The sequence below is a fragment of the Miscanthus floridulus genome, unplaced genomic scaffold (genome assembly GCF_019320115.1).
Source record: "Miscanthus floridulus cultivar M001 unplaced genomic scaffold, ASM1932011v1 fs_602_1_2, whole genome shotgun sequence".
In the NCBI taxonomy this organism is placed as follows: Eukaryota; Viridiplantae; Streptophyta; class Magnoliopsida; order Poales; family Poaceae; genus Miscanthus; species Miscanthus floridulus.
Genome location: NW_027096994.1, coordinates 49,159 through 67,158, shown reverse-complemented (window position 1 = coordinate 67,158; position 18,000 = coordinate 49,159). Strand labels below are relative to the sequence as shown.

General features: G+C 48.6%; 1 protein-coding gene across 2 annotated transcripts; it reads right to left on the bottom strand.

The window, feature by feature from the left end:
* Positions 1 to 494: 494 nt before the first annotated feature.
* LOC136532392 (E3 ubiquitin-protein ligase IPI1-like) lies at positions 495 to 12,753 on the bottom strand. 2 transcript variants are annotated; one of them, XM_066525001.1, is made up of 7 exons: positions 12,377 to 12,753; positions 11,385 to 11,548; positions 10,824 to 10,882; positions 5,606 to 5,628; positions 5,309 to 5,530; positions 5,164 to 5,236; positions 495 to 1,694 (listed from the first exon to the last, which is right to left on the bottom strand). In XM_066525001.1, exons 1-7 carry the CDS (start codon positions 12,534 to 12,536, stop codon positions 1,178 to 1,180), a joined length of 1,218 nt encoding a protein of 405 aa, XP_066381098.1. In that variant the 5' UTR covers positions 12,537 to 12,753; the 3' UTR covers positions 495 to 1,177. The 2 variants fall into 2 exon arrangements, with proteins under 2 accessions (XP_066381098.1, XP_066381099.1); XM_066525002.1 differs by having other exon boundaries at positions 503 to 1,694; positions 5,164 to 5,530; positions 12,377 to 12,749.
* Between the last annotated feature and the right edge of the window lie 5,247 nt (positions 12,754 to 18,000).

Here is an 18,000-nt window from a genome sequence, read left to right as displayed (position 1 = left end):
AATATCATTGGAGCCACAAGTTCGTGCTGCAATATTAGAGAGGGGAGATGGGTTAGTAGGCATGTAACTTGCCATGTGCCCCTTGTGTACGTAACTCGCCATGTGTCCCTCGTGTATGTAACTCGCAATGTGCTTGTGTGGCTACTAGCTGGTCTCGCCTTACCGAGAACAAGTCAAACTCTTGTGTATATGTTGTTTCATTGCAACGGACATAGACCTAGGTTTCTTCGTCTTACCAGTGTTTTTACATAGCCAATTGTACATAGCGCTATCTATATCCATAGCAAGATCTCATATCAGGATCTTGACAGTGTTAATTATTGAGAAGAACATGAACGAGGGGAAGAAACCGTTAAATGATAATATTCCCAATGAATATCATCAATAAAGAGGTTGTAGCTCTATAGACAAGATAATATTGCCTGTCAATACTTTTTCATGATAATCAAAAGTACCATTATTAAACAGTACTGTTATTTATCGTGCGATCTATGTATTTTTATTAGTACAAAAATTTTATTGTCTCGTAGAACGCACAGACGCGCTACCTAGTCAATACAGAAGCAAAAACTCATCCTTCGAGCAGCAGATGAAATCAACGGAAGCGGGGTTGCCTTGCACACCGACACTTTTGGATATTACCACATAATGGCCCCGTTCGCGTGCCTTTAAATATAGCTTGATCCGCTTCTTTTTTTCATCCAGAACAGTATTTTCCTCTCATAAATTCCTTCAGATTGATTCCTCCCAGCGAACGCTGCATGTTTGTCAACTAGTGAACATAAAAAAAGCAATAGCGCCGCTACAGTGCTGGCAGAAGAAATGAGTGATCATGAAACAACCATAGGCCACAGCCCACAGATAATTCAGAAATACACGATTGTGACGAACAAATTTCATAGCTGCACAAGGTGCTTTTGAATCCCAGGGACCAGAGATGCAGTTTAGCTCATGTTTCCAAATAGTCCATATCAGTTAGGACAAACTACAGCGCTCAACGAAACCTGAGTGCTGCTGGACCGAAAACGCTAAAATACCAGCGGCATAAACATCATACAGGTCCCTTAACGGACCAGTTTCAATGCTGCAGTGCAGTCGATCTGTGTTCATTGTTCTCGCTCAAGTCTCGAATCAAATAATTTTTATACACAACAATTGGAGAAACAGCCTTGTCTAATCACAAGAACGGTGGCATCCTCTGTGAAGGGGGCACAGGCTGATAGCCGTTCTCTGGGTGGCTATGCGGCATCCGCTCCCCAGCAGGCCTTCTGGTAAAACTTCCATGCGCATGGTTCTGCATAGGATTGAAGGTGCCCCACCAGTGAGACTCGCCTTCAGCAGGGATCCAAGGGAACGGAGCAAAGCCCTCCCAGCCCCATGTATATGGTCGGTCAATGGGTCTAGAGATGCCCTCAGAATCAGAAACGCTCCTGTTCACAGCTCCAGGAGCGGGAAATCCATGGGGCCCTCCAATCTCACCTGAGGAAGTCGCTGCAATGAAAGATGTAATTGTCAAGGCTCTGGGCCTAACCCTTCTAGTGCTAGGAGGGAACGGGCTGCCCTGCACAGATGAGTGCATCGACTGTTGATACATATGGCCTCTTGCACCATGACCATGGCCTCTAGTCTCTGCCACGACAGCTGGAACTGACCCTAATGGTGCCACCAAATTGCTTCCACTGCGAGGTGTTGGCCTGCAGTATTTAAACATCGTATAAGAGAGAGGGGAATTTGTGATTTAACAAAGCGAAAGAAAATCAGGCAAAGATTTGTAGCAAACAATATTTCAATATAAGCTTGAACTAGCCAATGGAACCATCAAGCAGATCAAAATTTTCAGTTTTAGGGCTTTACAGCTGAACTTCAGCATAACTTAGGCAGCAGCAGCTATTAGGCACCGCCTATTTAAGGCAGGGCAAAAGTCAATTATACCATGTGGGTGCAGATGCATGCACCCGCATGGCCCAAAGCCATGAACCCCCTGGTGTAACACCTGTAGGCATGGTCTATATATAGGTGCGACACGCCAGAGCAGAGTAGGATCAAATCAGAAATTGAATCAGGGTGTTGCCCTCTCCACCTCGTCAGCAGCAAATCTTCTCACGTCCCGGCAATCCTCTTCGGTAAGGAAATCTACCGCCTCACTTCCTAGTCCGCACCGCCAATGGCCACAGGTGTGACAGTTGGTATTCAGAGCTAGCTTTTTTCAGTGTGGGTCTGGGTGTGGTGGGGGCTCCGCAGCGTGCCTAGTGTCGGTAGACCACATCTTGGGCTTCTGGTGGTGAGCAGCAGCTGTAGATTTCATTGGGATCTCGGTGGTGGATCTCAACTGAAATCCACACGGCATGCATAGTGGCAGTGGATCATGACGTGAGTTCAAGAGCTGTGTGTGGCGGCGGAAGACAATCTCATGTTGGAGGCGATAGTGGTGGCACAGCAGAAAACAGAGGACATGTTGGATCAGACCATAGAGTGCATGGATGGGCTGTACGTCTGCTTGGCACCACGTAACAACAGATGACTGCGCATATCAATTCAGTGACCAAGGATCGTGCTCCTGACGTGCAGTGGGCGGCAGTGCAGTCGCTCCATCTAGCATCCAAGGCGACAGATAAGGTTGCTCATGACTTATATGTAGCTCTTCGATGATATGCCTCTTTGTAACGACGATGCAGAATGGCTTAATCAAGAGTTGTCATTAGCACATACCACATAGAGTGAGTAGGGTGTGAAGAAATCAATTTGATCACTGCGCAGGTCACCAAAACCAAACTCAATGATGTTGATTACTCATCACCACAATGAGTTCTTGGGGTCATTGATGCAGACCAAATGTTCGAGGAAATGCCTCTCAAGGAAGTGGAAGCGTCACATATAGAACATGTTATGCCAATGTCACCGGGAATTCCTGGTATTGCTTTCTCTTGCGAACTTGCTAAAATGCATCAGAGTCATCATATGGGATGACAGAGGTCATCTGACATGGACCCAAAGGATGGATTACTGTTGCATCAATTAATTCACTACGGAGAGCACTTTGAGTGGTGAGGAGAACAAATCAAGTGCCAAACCTGTCATCATGGCTGTGCTCACTCATGAGTCATGATAGCAGCAACTACTTCCCATTGGATGCTGTCATAGATGTTGAGGATAATTTGTTTGATGAACGACCTCTTGAGGCCAATGCAGCAGCTCAGGCTGAACTGGACATGTTCAGGGCTCATATGGAAACAAAGGTTGCTGCAAGGGAACTGTTGAATGAAGCACCTCATGCGGATGTGTAGCATGAGAGCATGCCATTTAACAATGAGACACAGGACAACTTACTACAACAAATGGCCTGTGATGTGGCAGGGAAGACCCGAGTCATGAAACAGCAAATGTCTGCTACAGCACTGGATGCCAAAGACTTGCAAAATATCAGTGCTTGTTCTGTCTTGTTGCAGCTTGGTCTAGTCATAGTGTACAAGTCTTCCCTCTTCCTAGAACCTGGCATGGATGTAAAAAACCAAATGTTTGTGCAACTCAAAGTACATGGCCAAGTCTTCTGTTCTACAGCCCAGGGTTTTAGTGCTGAGGAGGTATACAACATTTTTTACCAAGTGGATGAAATATTGCTGCTTTGGTGCTTCCAGAGTAAAGAGTGGGTCATGCAAACAAGAAGCTAGGTAGACCATGGTGTGACACTGATCTAATGTTTGAAGCAATTCTGTCATGGAGAAACAGTGGTGTCAGCCCAAGTAAATGTGAGTTGCAACTCAAGCCATACATGGCGAGACAATGGGATTCTGGAATTTCTGGGCTCCAGTCATGGAGATGCAATTCATGGTCATGTCATGGGGACAAGCAACATTTTGTGGGTGTGGAAATGTCGTCGGCAGCCACCAGAAATCTATCGTGAGAATATCTTCATCTTCATCACGTCCCAGCCCTCACCACTGTGTCCACGGGGTGTGACACCAAAAAGTCTGTTAAGCAAACAGCAAGGATACAGTCCAAAATGGAAAGCCCAACAGCCACGCCAACATTGTCCGCCTGGCAGAAGCCTTGCCCAAAATGGAAACACTAACATGAATGCTATCCCAATAGGCCTAGCTTTGCCCATAGAGGATCCTCTGACAAAGATGGCCCCCTCACCCATCCATGTGGCTCTGTACCCCTCAATTCCCGTTGCTGATGGCCTGAGCAGTGAAGAACACCTAGCTGCACCCAAGGCTGTCTCTGTCACTGGCCGCAGCGGCACAGCTGGCCATGGAGTCATCACTTTCTGTCATCCTTGTTACTCATCAAAAACAAGGCAGAAAACCTCGCCAATCTTTCTTCTAATGCTCCAATTCTGTCAATTGTTTTGATTCCCATCAAGTAGAGACTCTAGATTGGGTTTCAATCATGTGATTCTTGTTGTTTGACCAGATCATAGGGTTAGGGTTTAAAGATGGGATTTCTTGATATTTGTGTCTGGAATTGGTTTGATAGGTTTGAAAGTTGCCCTAAATACAGTGAGTCCAAAGTATATGAAAACACTGTTATGCAATCAGCCAATCGCATTAGTAATGAGTAATCTAATCTTATTTTTTTGTTAGAAAAAGAAATGAAGAAAGGTATAAATTAGGCCATGGTTAATATGTATATTTCATGGATAGGACTAGGAGACAGCATACATACGAAAATAAAAGGTCTATATATCTATTTCTGTTGGGAGTTGAAAACTGAATGATATGTTCTCTTTTCTTTAGGCTGTTGAGGATCTTGTTTTGCCTGAGGCAACTATCTTTTGTCCATGATTTTAATGTTCTCACCTTCACTAGGTACACTAATCAATATTGTTATTGTGTTTCTTCAATTTGGAAACATTTTATGGTTATTTCATTCTCATTATAGATTGCTATCATTTATGTTGAACTGTTCAAAATTGTTGTTTTATTATTATTTAGACAACATATTTTCTATACAGATTGTGCTAAAGTAGCATGTCCCCTTAGTTTTCTTCTAGCTTCACCCATGAATTGAGGTGGAGTATATGTAATTTTGTGCGTAAAATGGGGTTGTTTAGAAAGTATAAATACGAGACCATATATTTAAATGATACAAACATACTTAAATACATGACTATATATTTAAATGACAAACCTACTTAAAATGAGATTCATGAATTGCGCATACCTATGGATTAGGGGATGATGATGTGCATATGATCTCAATCTCTGTTGGCTGCCACTGTCATATCTTGGTAGTCCTATACCAAATGGAGTCATAGAATATTCAGGAATTCCTGATACAGGAATATTACTCAAATGTCTGTGCTCACTGTCATGATTTCTTGACTCGGTAGCATGGAAAACTGGAGCATTATTCAAATCAGGAGTGGCATGGCCTTCCAAGCCAGTTGAATGCCGATGAAATGAAGTGCTTTCAGCACCAGAATTAGAAGTAGAAGGCACATGAACAGGATGGAGAAAACCACGCAGGGCAAGATATGGGCAAACAAGTGAACTGCTTGCAGCACTTGAGTGATCTCCAGTTGTGTGATCTTCATAAAGGGAAATATCAATGCAGTAAAAAAGAAAGAACTTTAACACGTTCAAGTTTAGGTCAAAATTCTTACAAGTTGGCTCAGCTTCACGCTCCCTGCAAAAGAAAATATAGGTTAAATTAAGAACTAGAATAAATGAAACATTCATTTAAGAACCTGAGGTTCCATATACGGTATTACCATAAAACAAACAAGAGCTGTTTTTAGCAAAAACATAGTAATCCGGCATTAGTAGCTAATTGTCACACATGAACCAATGGAATGGCAATTCAGAAAGCAGACGGTGATATCACGACATGTAAACATCAGACTTATACTACTGCCCGTTGAAAACTAAATGTGAGCATGTATATGGCAATTTCTACGATACTGCAAAATGATTGTGGACCGTCTATCTGGATAAGATATCATGAATCACTACCTCCTAGGAACACGAACGACAGTGCTGCCGACAACAGTGCGGCCGCAGGAGACGCGCACTCTGGATAAACCAGATTATCCAGATATTTCTCATTTTCTGTTTTTTATTAATCATTTTATCTCTTTGGAAATTCAATGGTCCAGATTTATTAGAACTCTTAGCATAGCCCTATATGTATTCATTACGAATAAGACCGCAATTATGCCCAAACCACCCAACTCCCAAGCTTGAGTCCATGTTGAGAAAAAAATGGGTTTCTATTTCTTCTTAATATAAAACGCCTAGTCCTCCTAGGTTGGTTTAGTTTTATTTTAATAAATAAAGGCCCAAACCATGGCATATCTTCATAAGAGATATCTAGTGGACTGAAAACTCGAAATGGTACTAAGGGGCATGTCATACGGTTAACTAATGCATTAAATTTTATAATAATAATCATCATCATGAACCATTGATGATAGCATCTACAGTTTCTAGGTTATCTTTCAGCCATAGGTAGACATGTTGAATTCATCTTGCAATTTTTGGCTTCTCATAGGTCATAGCTGTTTTCTGATAACTAAGAGCAAATAGCAGGTAATTAGTTCAATAAACCAACATACCCATTGACATGCCATATGACAGGCAAATTTTGATGTGGAACATCCAACTTACATGGATTTGCCATTTCAAACCACAAACAGCCAAATTGGCCGGGTACCATTACAAAAGTATGGACCCTTGCTCGTTCACACCACAGCCATTTAAACAATCATTTTTCCAATATGAGAAGAGGGGGTAGAAATGTCTTTTTTTGCCCTCAGGTCCACTTCAGTTCTTCCTCCTCTCTCCTCCTGTGTTGGTGCTTGGCAGCTGTGGGCCACCACCACCTCTTCCTTCTCGCAATATGAATCACAGCCTAGTCTGTGCTGCCACATCCTATTCGTCCCCCGGCAGCGAGTCCAAGCTGGGTGCCAGCGGCTCATCCATCCCCTTCCAGCAGTGCGCCGGATCCAGATGCCGCTGCTCGCCTCCATTCCGCGCCCGTAGGAGGCACCTCACGCACAGCCACAACCTCCCTATGCACATGCAGCTCACCATGGAAGATTCAGGAAGGGCGAAGAGGTGGAGGGGGCTTGCAGTGCTTTGATCGGTAAAGCCACCGGCGACGTGGAGCAGTCGCTCGCCCAAGTGCAGACAAGAGCAGCACTGAGTAAAACCAGAGCAGCGCAGGCAGGCTAGTGTCAAGATCAAGCGTCGCGCATCGACACCATCAGAGTAGCTCATGCCACCACCGCTGCGCCTCCGCCGCTGCTGCCGGAGATGTCCAGCATGGCAGCCACCACTCACCCCCACCACAACAGGTAACAAAGCAGCACCTCGGGGACTGTGTACATAGACCTTAGCAGCAACTATGTGGCTCGACCTTAACTTCCAGGAGGCGACAGCACAATAGTAGATGAAATAGGAAAGAGAGGAGGGAGGCCACTATCTTATCTGGCGTGAGGATAAAGACAATTGGGAATATGTCAATTCTCCCCCACCTTCTATCTCCTCAAATCAGATACATAAGTATAACAATCGTTAGGGTGTGCTACAGTTAAGAATCATGATTTCGTAACGGTACTCGGACAATATAGGCAAAAACAGTGTGTCGGTGTTTTCGGACCACCGACGAGTAAATTTGTATTTGCGCGTCTGGCTCGGAAGGTGTGCTCGGAGAACACAAGGGTTTATACTGGTTCGGGCGGAACGTCCCTACGTCCAATTTGCTGCTGCTCGTGTTACCGGCACTTGGTTTGCAGTAGGGGTTACAAACAGGCGAGAGAGGGAGAGGATCCCAAGTCTCTGGTGGGAGGAGTGAACGGATGCTGCGAGCTCGCTTGCCACTCAGCCGTGTGCTCGTGTCGTGCTCTTGTGTTTAGATCTCGTCCCATGTCGAGATCCCCCCAGCGTGGGACGCCCTGCTTCCCATTTTATAGACGAAGGGAAAGCGCGGGTTACAGAGGAGCAAAAGGAGAAGAACGAGAGAGAGAAGAAGGCTTCCAGGGTTGCCGGGTCCTTCTTCTCCTTCATGCGAGTCCCGCCGATCCTGTAGATGTCAACAGGGACGGCTCCATGTCGCGGTCCTGTTCGTCACTGGCGCCATGCGCAGGCGTCATCTGCCGGACATGGCGTTCCACTCCGTACCGACGGACGTCGTGGTGAACTGGCGCGCCTGTCAGCGTCCGTACTAGGATTAGGCAGAACAGCACCGGCACGTCCGACACTGTTCTTGATGGGAATCCCCAGGTATGGCCCGTCATGGCCACGGGTTACATCGAGGCATGCCACCCTCTTCCCTGGCGTCACAGTTTTGACCCAGGCCCATACGCTTGGACCTGGAGTTGTTGGCGACGGTATGGGTCCCCGTCGGACGAGACGGAACCCGCGTCCTCGAGGTCGGGCGAGACGAAGCCCGCGGCCTCGAGGTCGGGCGAGACGGGGCCCGCACCCAAGGGGTCGGGCGAGACGGAGCCCGTACCCAAAGGGTCGGGCAAGACGGAGCTCGCGGCCTCGAGGTCGGGCGAGACGGAGCCCGCACCTAACGGGTCGGGCGAGACAGAGCCCGTACCCAAGGGGTGGGGCGAGACGGAGCCCGCGGGCTTGATGTCAGGCGAGACCTTTTAATACGTCTCAAGCCATCCGAGGAAGTCAGCGTGGGCGCTAACTTCCTTGCTTTGGGTATCCCTAATACCGGCACGGCGGTTGTGAGGGCGGCGAACCGTGCCGCGGATGAACGAAGGAAGAAGAATAAGGACGACGAGGAGAAGAAACGGCGGTCGAAGCAGCGAGGGAAGCGACGTCAAGGTTCGTCGAAAGACGAGGAGGAAGAAGAGGAGAAAGAGGATGACGGCTCCATGTCGGCGGGAGGCGGCCGTTCTGATTCGTCCGAGCCCTCCGAGCCGAGGGAGGGTTCGAAGCGGCAACATGCCGACGAGGAGCAGCCGGGGTCGAGCAAGCCAGCCCCAAAACGTCCTCGCATGATGGTGTCAGGGTGAGTCAAGAGCTTTTTCGTCCTTTTGTCCTAACGAATTTTTGCCGCGAACTGACCTCCATGTCCCTTGTAGCTTCGGAGGACGCGGGACTCTCCTGCGGCTCGCTCCGAAAAAGATCCTCCTCTGGCAAACGCGTCAGGAGCCGGTTGGCGCCACGCCGGTGGTGAGCGTGAGTGGCGTTGGGGCGGCCACGGCGTCGACCGGGGAGGCGCAGCCGGTGGCTGTCCTCGACGTCGCAGGCGGAGGCGGCACGGCCGGAGCCGTCGTCCGTGCAGATGGCCGTGTCCGTGGCAGGGCGGACGGAAGGGGGCGCACCCGAGGCATCCTTCGCGGATGTGGCGACAGGGCAGGCCTCCGTGTCCGTGTCACCCGCCCCCTCTATCGCTAGAGGAGCGGCCACCGCAAGAGAGATCAGCGTCGCTTGAGGTCAGCGCAGGGACGTCCCGGTCTCTGGTCCGGGTGGCTGCCCTCGATGAAGCAGCAGAGGAGAGAGAATGGGGGAGCGTCCACACGGAGGCTGGGGACACGTTTCGCGCCCTGACCACCATGCTGAGTTCGATGCGTGACATTGTCGCCCCGGTTGGCCAAGTATGATATGATCGTGCTTCCGACCCTCATGTTCTCTTTCCGCGCCTCTAAGTCTTGTCTTCTTCGCAGATCCTTATGGCCCGCAGCCGGGAGAAATCCCAGTTACTTGCTGAGGAGACGCGGCGGTGTGAGGGGCTGGCCGCACAGCTCGCTGCCGCCCGTCAGGAGGTGGCTGAGCTTGCCCCTGTTCGTCACTGGCGCCATGCGCATCTGCCGGTCATGGCGTTCCACTCCGTACCGACGGACGTCGTGGTGAACTGACGCGTCTGTCAGCGTCCGTACTAGGATTAGGCAGAACAGCACCGGCACGTCCGACACTGTTCTTGATGTGAATTCCCAGGTATGGCCCGTCATGGCCACGGGTTACATCGAGGCGTGCCAGCCTCTTCCCTGGCGTCACAGTTTTGACCCAGGCCCATACGCTTGGACCTGGAGTGGTTGGCGGCGGTATGGGTCCCCGTCGGACGAGACGGAACCCTCGTCCTCGAGGTCGGGCGAGACGGGGCCCGCGGCCTCGAGGTCGGGCGAGACAGGGCCCGCGGCCTTGAGGTCGAGCGAGACGGAGCCCGCGGCCTCGAGGTCGGGCGAGACGGAGCCCGCACCCAAGGGGTCGGGCCAGACGGAGCCCGTACCCAAGGGGTCGGGCAAGACGGAGCCTGCGGCCTTGAGGTCGGGTGAGACCTTTTAATACGTCTCGAGCCATCCGGGGAAGTTAGCGTGGGCGCTAACTTCTTTGCTTTGGTTATCCCTAATACCGATACCCGACACAGTGTGAAACAGCATATACTCCATCCGATCTGGTATATTAGGCAGAGGCAAAAAAATCACAAAACCAAAACATACACAATGACTAATGTCGGGTGCCACGCTACGACTTCGGCATGTATGCAGCGCTATGACTTCGGCATGTATGCATGCATGCCGCGAGCCTGGCCTACCCCACACTCCGCTCAAGGAAACGCACGCATGCAGCAGAGCTGGACGCTTCTCCAGCTGAGTTAATGCACACAGAGATCAAAGCAACACGCCTAATAAAATGGAATCATGATTTTTGCTGTGTCACCTAATAAAATGGAGTGGAGGGAGTACCATCTAAGCTCAGTGTCCCACATCAAAATTTTCCTATGGCAAAATAGGTACTCTCTTTCGAAAGTAAGACTGTAGGGAGTACCATCTAAGGAAGAGGGCATCCTCATTCTTGCTTCACAATCATTGAAAACATGATGCAAAACCCATCCAATCAAAGGTAAGGAGAAGTACTTACTCAAACACAGATGCTAGCTGGGTGAATCCACTAAAGGGGCACCATTGAAATCCAAAAGGCTGTGAATAAAGACAACAGGATAATGAGAAATAGGAAAGGTTAAATTATGACAGGTAATAATGATGTACTAAGACTGCAAAATGTGTCTTCTAGTATTCCCTCCTTTAATTTTTATAACGTGTAGTTTGACCATTCAAGTTCATGCTTTGACCAACAATTAGTCCAATAACATGAGTCATGTGCCACAAAGATAGTGTTAGGTTCGTATTCAAAATCATTTGCTGATGAATATGAATTTATGATACTGTAACTCATATCAATAAAATATTATAGGGAAAATTTACGGTCAAATATCAATTTACCTAGTTAAACTACTCCCTGAAAAGAGGGAGAACAAGCTACCAAAACATTGTAAGCCAGCAGCACTATAAGTCTATAACACCTGTTCTAGTGCCTATAGTACAAACTAAAAAGACGACTGCTCATGAAGCAGAATCAACAGTAATGTAAGTTAGTACTTGTATCACATAAATGTTCATTTACTCAAATATGTGCACTTACAAGCTCGGAGGTGATATCATAGTTGTCGCTAGTCACCCAGCCACCCATATCAATATCAGCAGAGGGGCGATGTCCGCTTGCATAAAGCCAGCGACCTTTCTCAATCTTCCGACAATTAGGGCATTGCATCGCTCCTTTTGCATTGAATGCGGACCCAATACAATCTGGCAAGAAAAACGTGTTTAGTTCAGCAATCTGCCTAAGATATCATAATGTATTTTTCATGCTCACGTTCATATAAACGCACAGGGGTGAGGGGACAGAGACATTCTTGGAGATAAGATAAAAAAGCAGATGCAACAACAAATTGTGCTGATGGTATTCAAGACTTCAAGTTGAACTAAACTTTGGTGCTCGACAAAATTTCCAGGTGCAGTCAGTACTTGACACAAGAAGGTGTGACCTGAATTGGAAAAGCAAGCCCCAAAGGTCCGAACCTTTCATGTTGTCACTAGGCAAAAGCCGTTATAGACCTAATAACTAAGCTAAATTGCCACAAGCAACTGGCCAACCGCTAGTGAAACAACCTAAATTACCACTACATTCAAGCTTACGGATTCGCTCGTCACACCTGGGGCTCCAATTACACGGGAACGGCTCTACTTACCTGGTTACTCTTACACGTGCAGTTCCCATCCCCAACCTAAATTACCACTAAATTCAAGCTTACGGATTTGCTCGTCAGACCTGGGGCTCCAATTACGCGGGAACTGCTCTACTTACTCGGTAACTCTTACACGTGCAGTTCTCATCCCATCGTCATCATCCGAACATGTATGTGCCTAAATATCCCCGTTGTTCAAGTCTGAACCACGTCGATGACGCTATGAAATCCTCAAAATCTACCCACCAGAATTCCTCTCTTACAGTAAATTACGCCTGTTCCACGGCAAATTGCGCCCGTGGCGCACGGTACCCGACCAAAGCGACCATCACAAGCAGATCCGGATGATGAAACCCCGTAGCCTAGCAGCGGCGCGAGGGAATCTGACCTAGGTGGAACTCGTGTCCGCATTGCAGCTTGGCGACGGACCGGCCGGCGCCGCGGGCGAGCACCGGATCCAGGCAGATGGAGCAGGCCGCGGCCCCGCCCCCGCCGCCGGCCACTGCCACCTCCGCCGGAGACGCCGGCGGCGACCTCTCCAGATCCATCTGCGCGCGCCCCCCGCTCCGCCTGCTGACTCTCTCTCTCTTCCTCGCCGCGGAGGCGCTCGTGGGGGTGGGCCGGTGGGGGACCGCGTGAGCTCGCACGGGAAGGACAGGACAGAAGAGGGGAGGAGAGAGAAACGAGGACGGTGTGTCCGAACGGAATGGAATGGAAGGAGGGTGGAAGACGCGAAAATGGGAGAAGTGATCGAGAAAAAATGGACGATGATTATTGGCCTTTTTATGCTGGTTTTTTTACCTCGCAAATGTTTGGCATGTTTTTGTGACGTGGGATGTCCGTGCGTAGTGGTTGTATGTTTGCTGGTGACACTTGTCATGGTTTGTTTTTAGGGACAGGTTCGTTTTTAGATTTCTGTTGAGGGGATCATGCGCGCACAGGTTTTATTTCAATCAATAAACAGCACGTGATCAAGTATTTACTACTATGTCACATGCCGAATTTTATTATTTAGAGACATCTTTTACACGTGGCATTCCTGGTACGGTCTACTCAGCAAACTTGTATAAGGATGTAGATAGCCTCACTTGAGTTCATCCCACACATTATCCAACCCCTTGTTTTGTTTCTTGATAGCCAAAAGGCATTATGTGGTATTTTTTTTAATATAAGTGGGTTGATAAAACATTTTTTGTCACATTAGTTGCCAAATTTCATATATTTAAGTTCCATAATGGTCCTCTCCTTTTTGCGAATGAGATCTTTATTTTAGGATTATGTTGGAGGCATCACGCGTCCATGCATAAGCAGTGGTAGATCTATGTATAAGCGGTGAGGCCACCCGTTTCCATAGTTTTTACCAAAAATACATTTAACTCCCTTCATAGAATATAGAGTTTTATATGTTAATTGTGTAATGTTTGTATTAATTAATTGACTTAGAATCAATAAGTTTGACACAACACACAAGTTTGAATCCTTTGAGATCCACCACTGTGCATAAAGGGGGTATATTCCTTCAATGACTGGGGTTTATATAATTGTTTGGCACGTCGCTTACCAAATTTTATATTTCAGGACATCTTTTTCATGTGGGGTAATATATGGTATACAATCTACTTTGGTAAACTTGTTAGGATGCAAATTGCATCACTACTTGAGTCCGTATAATATTTTCCATGATCTTGTTCTCTACATTGCTTCTTGATAGATAAACAGAAAATCAAGGTATACGAGTCGATAATACTTATGGTTAGCATAATTGCTTTGTTTTTAGGTTTCTGTTCAGGCCATTAAGTGGTGCTTTTCTTGGCAAGCGGGTTTATAAAAGTCTTTGTCATCATGTCACTTTGCCATTTGCCAAAGTATATATGATTCCTAGGAACATCTTTTATCACCGTGTTCGCTTGATCGTATCAGCCATGATACAGTGTTTTTCTCTCAAAACAAAACAGCATCAGCCGGCTTATAAGCCATAGAAACGATCAAACGAACAGTGTGTATGTGTATACATGGTCGGTACAAGGCCACTTGGTATTTATAAACTTCTTCCTGTTAGGATGTGAAGTGCGTTGCTTAAATTGCACTATGTCCATGTCGTATCTTGGTCATAGTTACCAACATAAGCTCATGACAATCAACCCTTTCCGCGGGCGAGTTATTCTCATGACAATCAACTCTTTCCGCGGGCGAGTTAAGAACTCTTGCATAACGATCAACTCATGTGCATAGTGTTTTGTTTTTGTTTTTTATTTATTGGGTATTATAGTAAATTTGGCCGACATTGAGTATTGAAAACCAAGTGAATAACTGTTATAAGACTTGTTTCGAAACAACATTTTGAGGATTTAGATCGTACTCCGTACAAATAAATACAGTAGTTCGCTCAAAAAGGAAAATAAATACAGTAGTTTACAGCAGTGCAAAGTTCAACCAAACAAACAGGCCACTGCTTATGCGCGGAAAAATGAATCTCTGCGTCCAAACTCCAAACAGGCCAGTAAATTAATAGTTTATATTACAGCAGTGCAAACAAGAAACAAACACAAAGGACTTGGTCAAGAGTCGAGTACTGTCACGCATGCGAATCGAACACCCAAAAAAAGAACAAAACTAATGGGAAGCAGAGCCAGCACTGGTCGCCACAATTAGCTCCTCCAGCTGCTTGCTCATCCGGCGGCGAACCCTGATGATGTACATGTCGGCGGCCCGGTCGATCTCGTCCTCGATCCTGAACTCCTGCCCGTCTCCCTCCCGGCGCCTCCGGATGACGTCGATCACCGACGTCGCGTCCTCTCCGTCGTCCTCGTCGTCGTCGGCCGCCAGCAAGTAACCATCGCCACCACGGTGGTGGCCACCTTCGTCATCATCGAACAGCGAGCGCAGCGCGAGTGTCCAGTCAGAGTCGGCGGTGCACCCTCCGTCGCTGCCGCCGTCAGCGTCGCCGTCGACTGCTTGGACGACTAGTAGCAAGATGGCGGGGTGCTGGCGGTGGGGGAAGCAGAAGGGGACTACGCCGTCGTCCTCGTCGTCCGCCGGCGCGAGGGGCGCACTGCTGCCGCGGCAGTAGTGCCGCCTCTGCTGCGCCGCCGCCTTCTCCTGGCACGGCTGGCGCGGCGTAGTAAGCGCGCGGATGTGGCGGGATATCCCGGCGAGCACCGCGGCCCTGCGGCGCGTCGAGGCCAGGAAGAGGAGGCGGGCCTTGAGGACGCCGGCCTTCCGCCGCAGCGCGCCCACCGCCTTGCTCACGAGCTCGGCCGCCTTGCCAATGCTCTTCATGGCGGTTGCTGTGTGCTCGGTCGGTGAACTGACCAGAGGATAGAGGTGAAATCCACGAGTGGTATATGATTGGGTGTACGTACGAGACTAGCTAGGACTAGGAGCCTAGGAGAGTACGAGACATCAGCAGTCAGCCAGCAGTATGTAGTTGCAGAGACATGCACGAGTCGGGTGCCTTGGCTTGTCCTTTTATAGATGGAAAAAAGATATTGAGATTTGTGCAAGCATGCGGCTGATTTCCAAATAAAGCTATTGGATTAGGTACTAAGGAACGAAAACCTTGGAGATTTGTATCGATGGACTTTGGTTCCATGGACCATGGTCACATGCATGCCAAAGTACAGAGAGATGAGATGCATGAGAGAGCGAAGATAGCCAGTTAGGCAGGCCATAAGCGAGTGGCGTGTTTCCTTGCGATTCAGAATGCACCAAACCCATGCAAGAAACAGGAGCACTACTTGTGCATTCGATCATCACGCGAGTACATACATACGTCGTCGACGATCGTGTCGTGTCGTGTAATGCTCTCCATACGATACGACGCAACAGCTTAGCTTTGCTTGCTTGCCTGCCTGCACACACGATTGGATCCGTCGATGCATGCCTTTGCTGCAGCTTACGTACGTAGCGTCGTGTGCTGCTGTGCATATGGCAGTTCGGCTCATGCTGACGACGACCACCTGCGCTACGTGTCGACTGTCGACCCACCACGGCACCACATATCTATCGCCCTGCTGCTTTGTTTGTTTTTCCTAGCTATCTCGTTATCTTCTAGCCGTGCTTCCTTTAGTTTCGTCGTCTCCGCGCCGGGCGTGGCCGGGCGCTTTATTTCGTTGCGTCGCCGCGTACGCGTATGTGTGGCGCACGGCCATCACAGCGCTTGGACAATTATATACACAAATTTTCGTCCAGTTCTGCGGCACTACTTCAGCATTATTTTTAGTGTTTTTCTCTTACAGTAAATCAGCATAAGCTAAATTTCAGCGAAATGAACAGGCCGCACAAGTGACAATAATTATATTGGCCTTGCTAGCGCCCGGATGTCTGATCTGAGACACTAGCGTCGGATGGTACTCACTCAGCGAGCGAGCGAGCACCCTAGCAGCGGGCCGCGGCGCCACGGACGTCGCTCGCGCCGCTAGCTGCTTTCCACGCGCATCCCAATATGTGCAACACCAGATTTACTTTTGAAACATTCATATGCAACAGTTGCAACATACAAGAGAAGACAGATGAAACATTTGAAACATACATTTGAAACACTTGCAAAAACACCTGAAAAACATTTGAAAACCATTGAAACATATGCAACATCCATATGAAACACTTGCAACAGATGTATGAAAACACCTGAAACATACGCTTACAATATGCATGTATATGGAACATCTAGATAAAAACACTTATAACATATGTCTGGGACAAATGAAATATTTGGAACATACACTTGAAACGTATGCATACCGCATAGCCATTGCAACGTCTCGATCAATTTTTGCAACACCGATACGAAACACATGCAACATTCATCTAAAATATCTGAAACACATGAAACATATGTTTACAACATGCATTTTCAGCGCAACATCTCCTTGCTGTTTGAGAATGGAGGCTCGTTGGCGTTTGGAGTTCACTGGTGTAGAGCTCTCCGCTCCGGTGGAGAAGACCACAATAGGCCCGGTGGAGAAGGCCACGATGGATCTGGCGTGAGCTATCACCGCTCTGGTGGAGAAGGTCGTCCGCGCGCTGGAGAAAGCCACGGCGAACGGCTGGCGCGGTGGAGATGGAGGAAGGCGGGCGGCCGCGGTGGGCTAGAGGTGCGATGGAGATGGAGGAAGGTGGGCGGCCGCGCTCGGGCGCGGTGGAGACACAGATGGCCATTCTAGCCTCCCGGCCCTGCCCGGCACAAGCCTGGGCTAGACACGGCCCGATCGGGCGGGCCATGTAGGGCACGACGGGCCGACAGGCCTTGCTAAGGTCATGCTTCGTGCCTATCCATCGGCCTAGGCATGGCCCCTCGGGCTGATTTTCGGGCCGAGCTAGCTTGAAAAGCACGCCACGACCACATGGTCGGGCTAGCCCGAAGCCCACTGTGAAAGGGAAGGAGAGGCTGGGAGGGAAGGAGGCAGGGGCAGGGCGCCGCAGGAGGCGGGACGAGTAGGGCCGAGCCGACCGCAGGCCGACAGCGACGACCGTAGTAGCGCCAACGCCGTTCCCGCGTGTGGCTCTAGCTTGCTCCTCGTCGACGCAGGCCGGCGACGGTGACTCGCCATGGCAGCAGCAGGGCCACATGCCACCGCTGACTCGCTGAGGTTGAGGGCTGCTCAAGCAGTAGCATAAGCTAAATTTTAGCGAAACGAACAGGGCGCACAAGTGACAATAGTTATATTGGCCTTGCTAGCGCCCAGACGTCTGATCTAAGACGCTAGCGTCGGATGGTACTCACTCAGCGAGCGAGCGAGCGCCCCAGCAGTGGGCCCACAACGCCACGGACGTCGCTCGCACTGCTAGCCGCTTCCCACGTGCATCCCAATATGTGCAACATTAGATTTACTTTTGAAACATTCATATGCAACAGTTGCAACATACAAGAGAAGACAGATGAAACACTTGAAACATGCGTTTGAAACACTTACAAAAACACTTGAAAAACATTTGAAAACCATTGAAACATATGCAACATCCAGATGAAATACTTGCAATAAATATATTAAAACACCTGAAACACTTGAA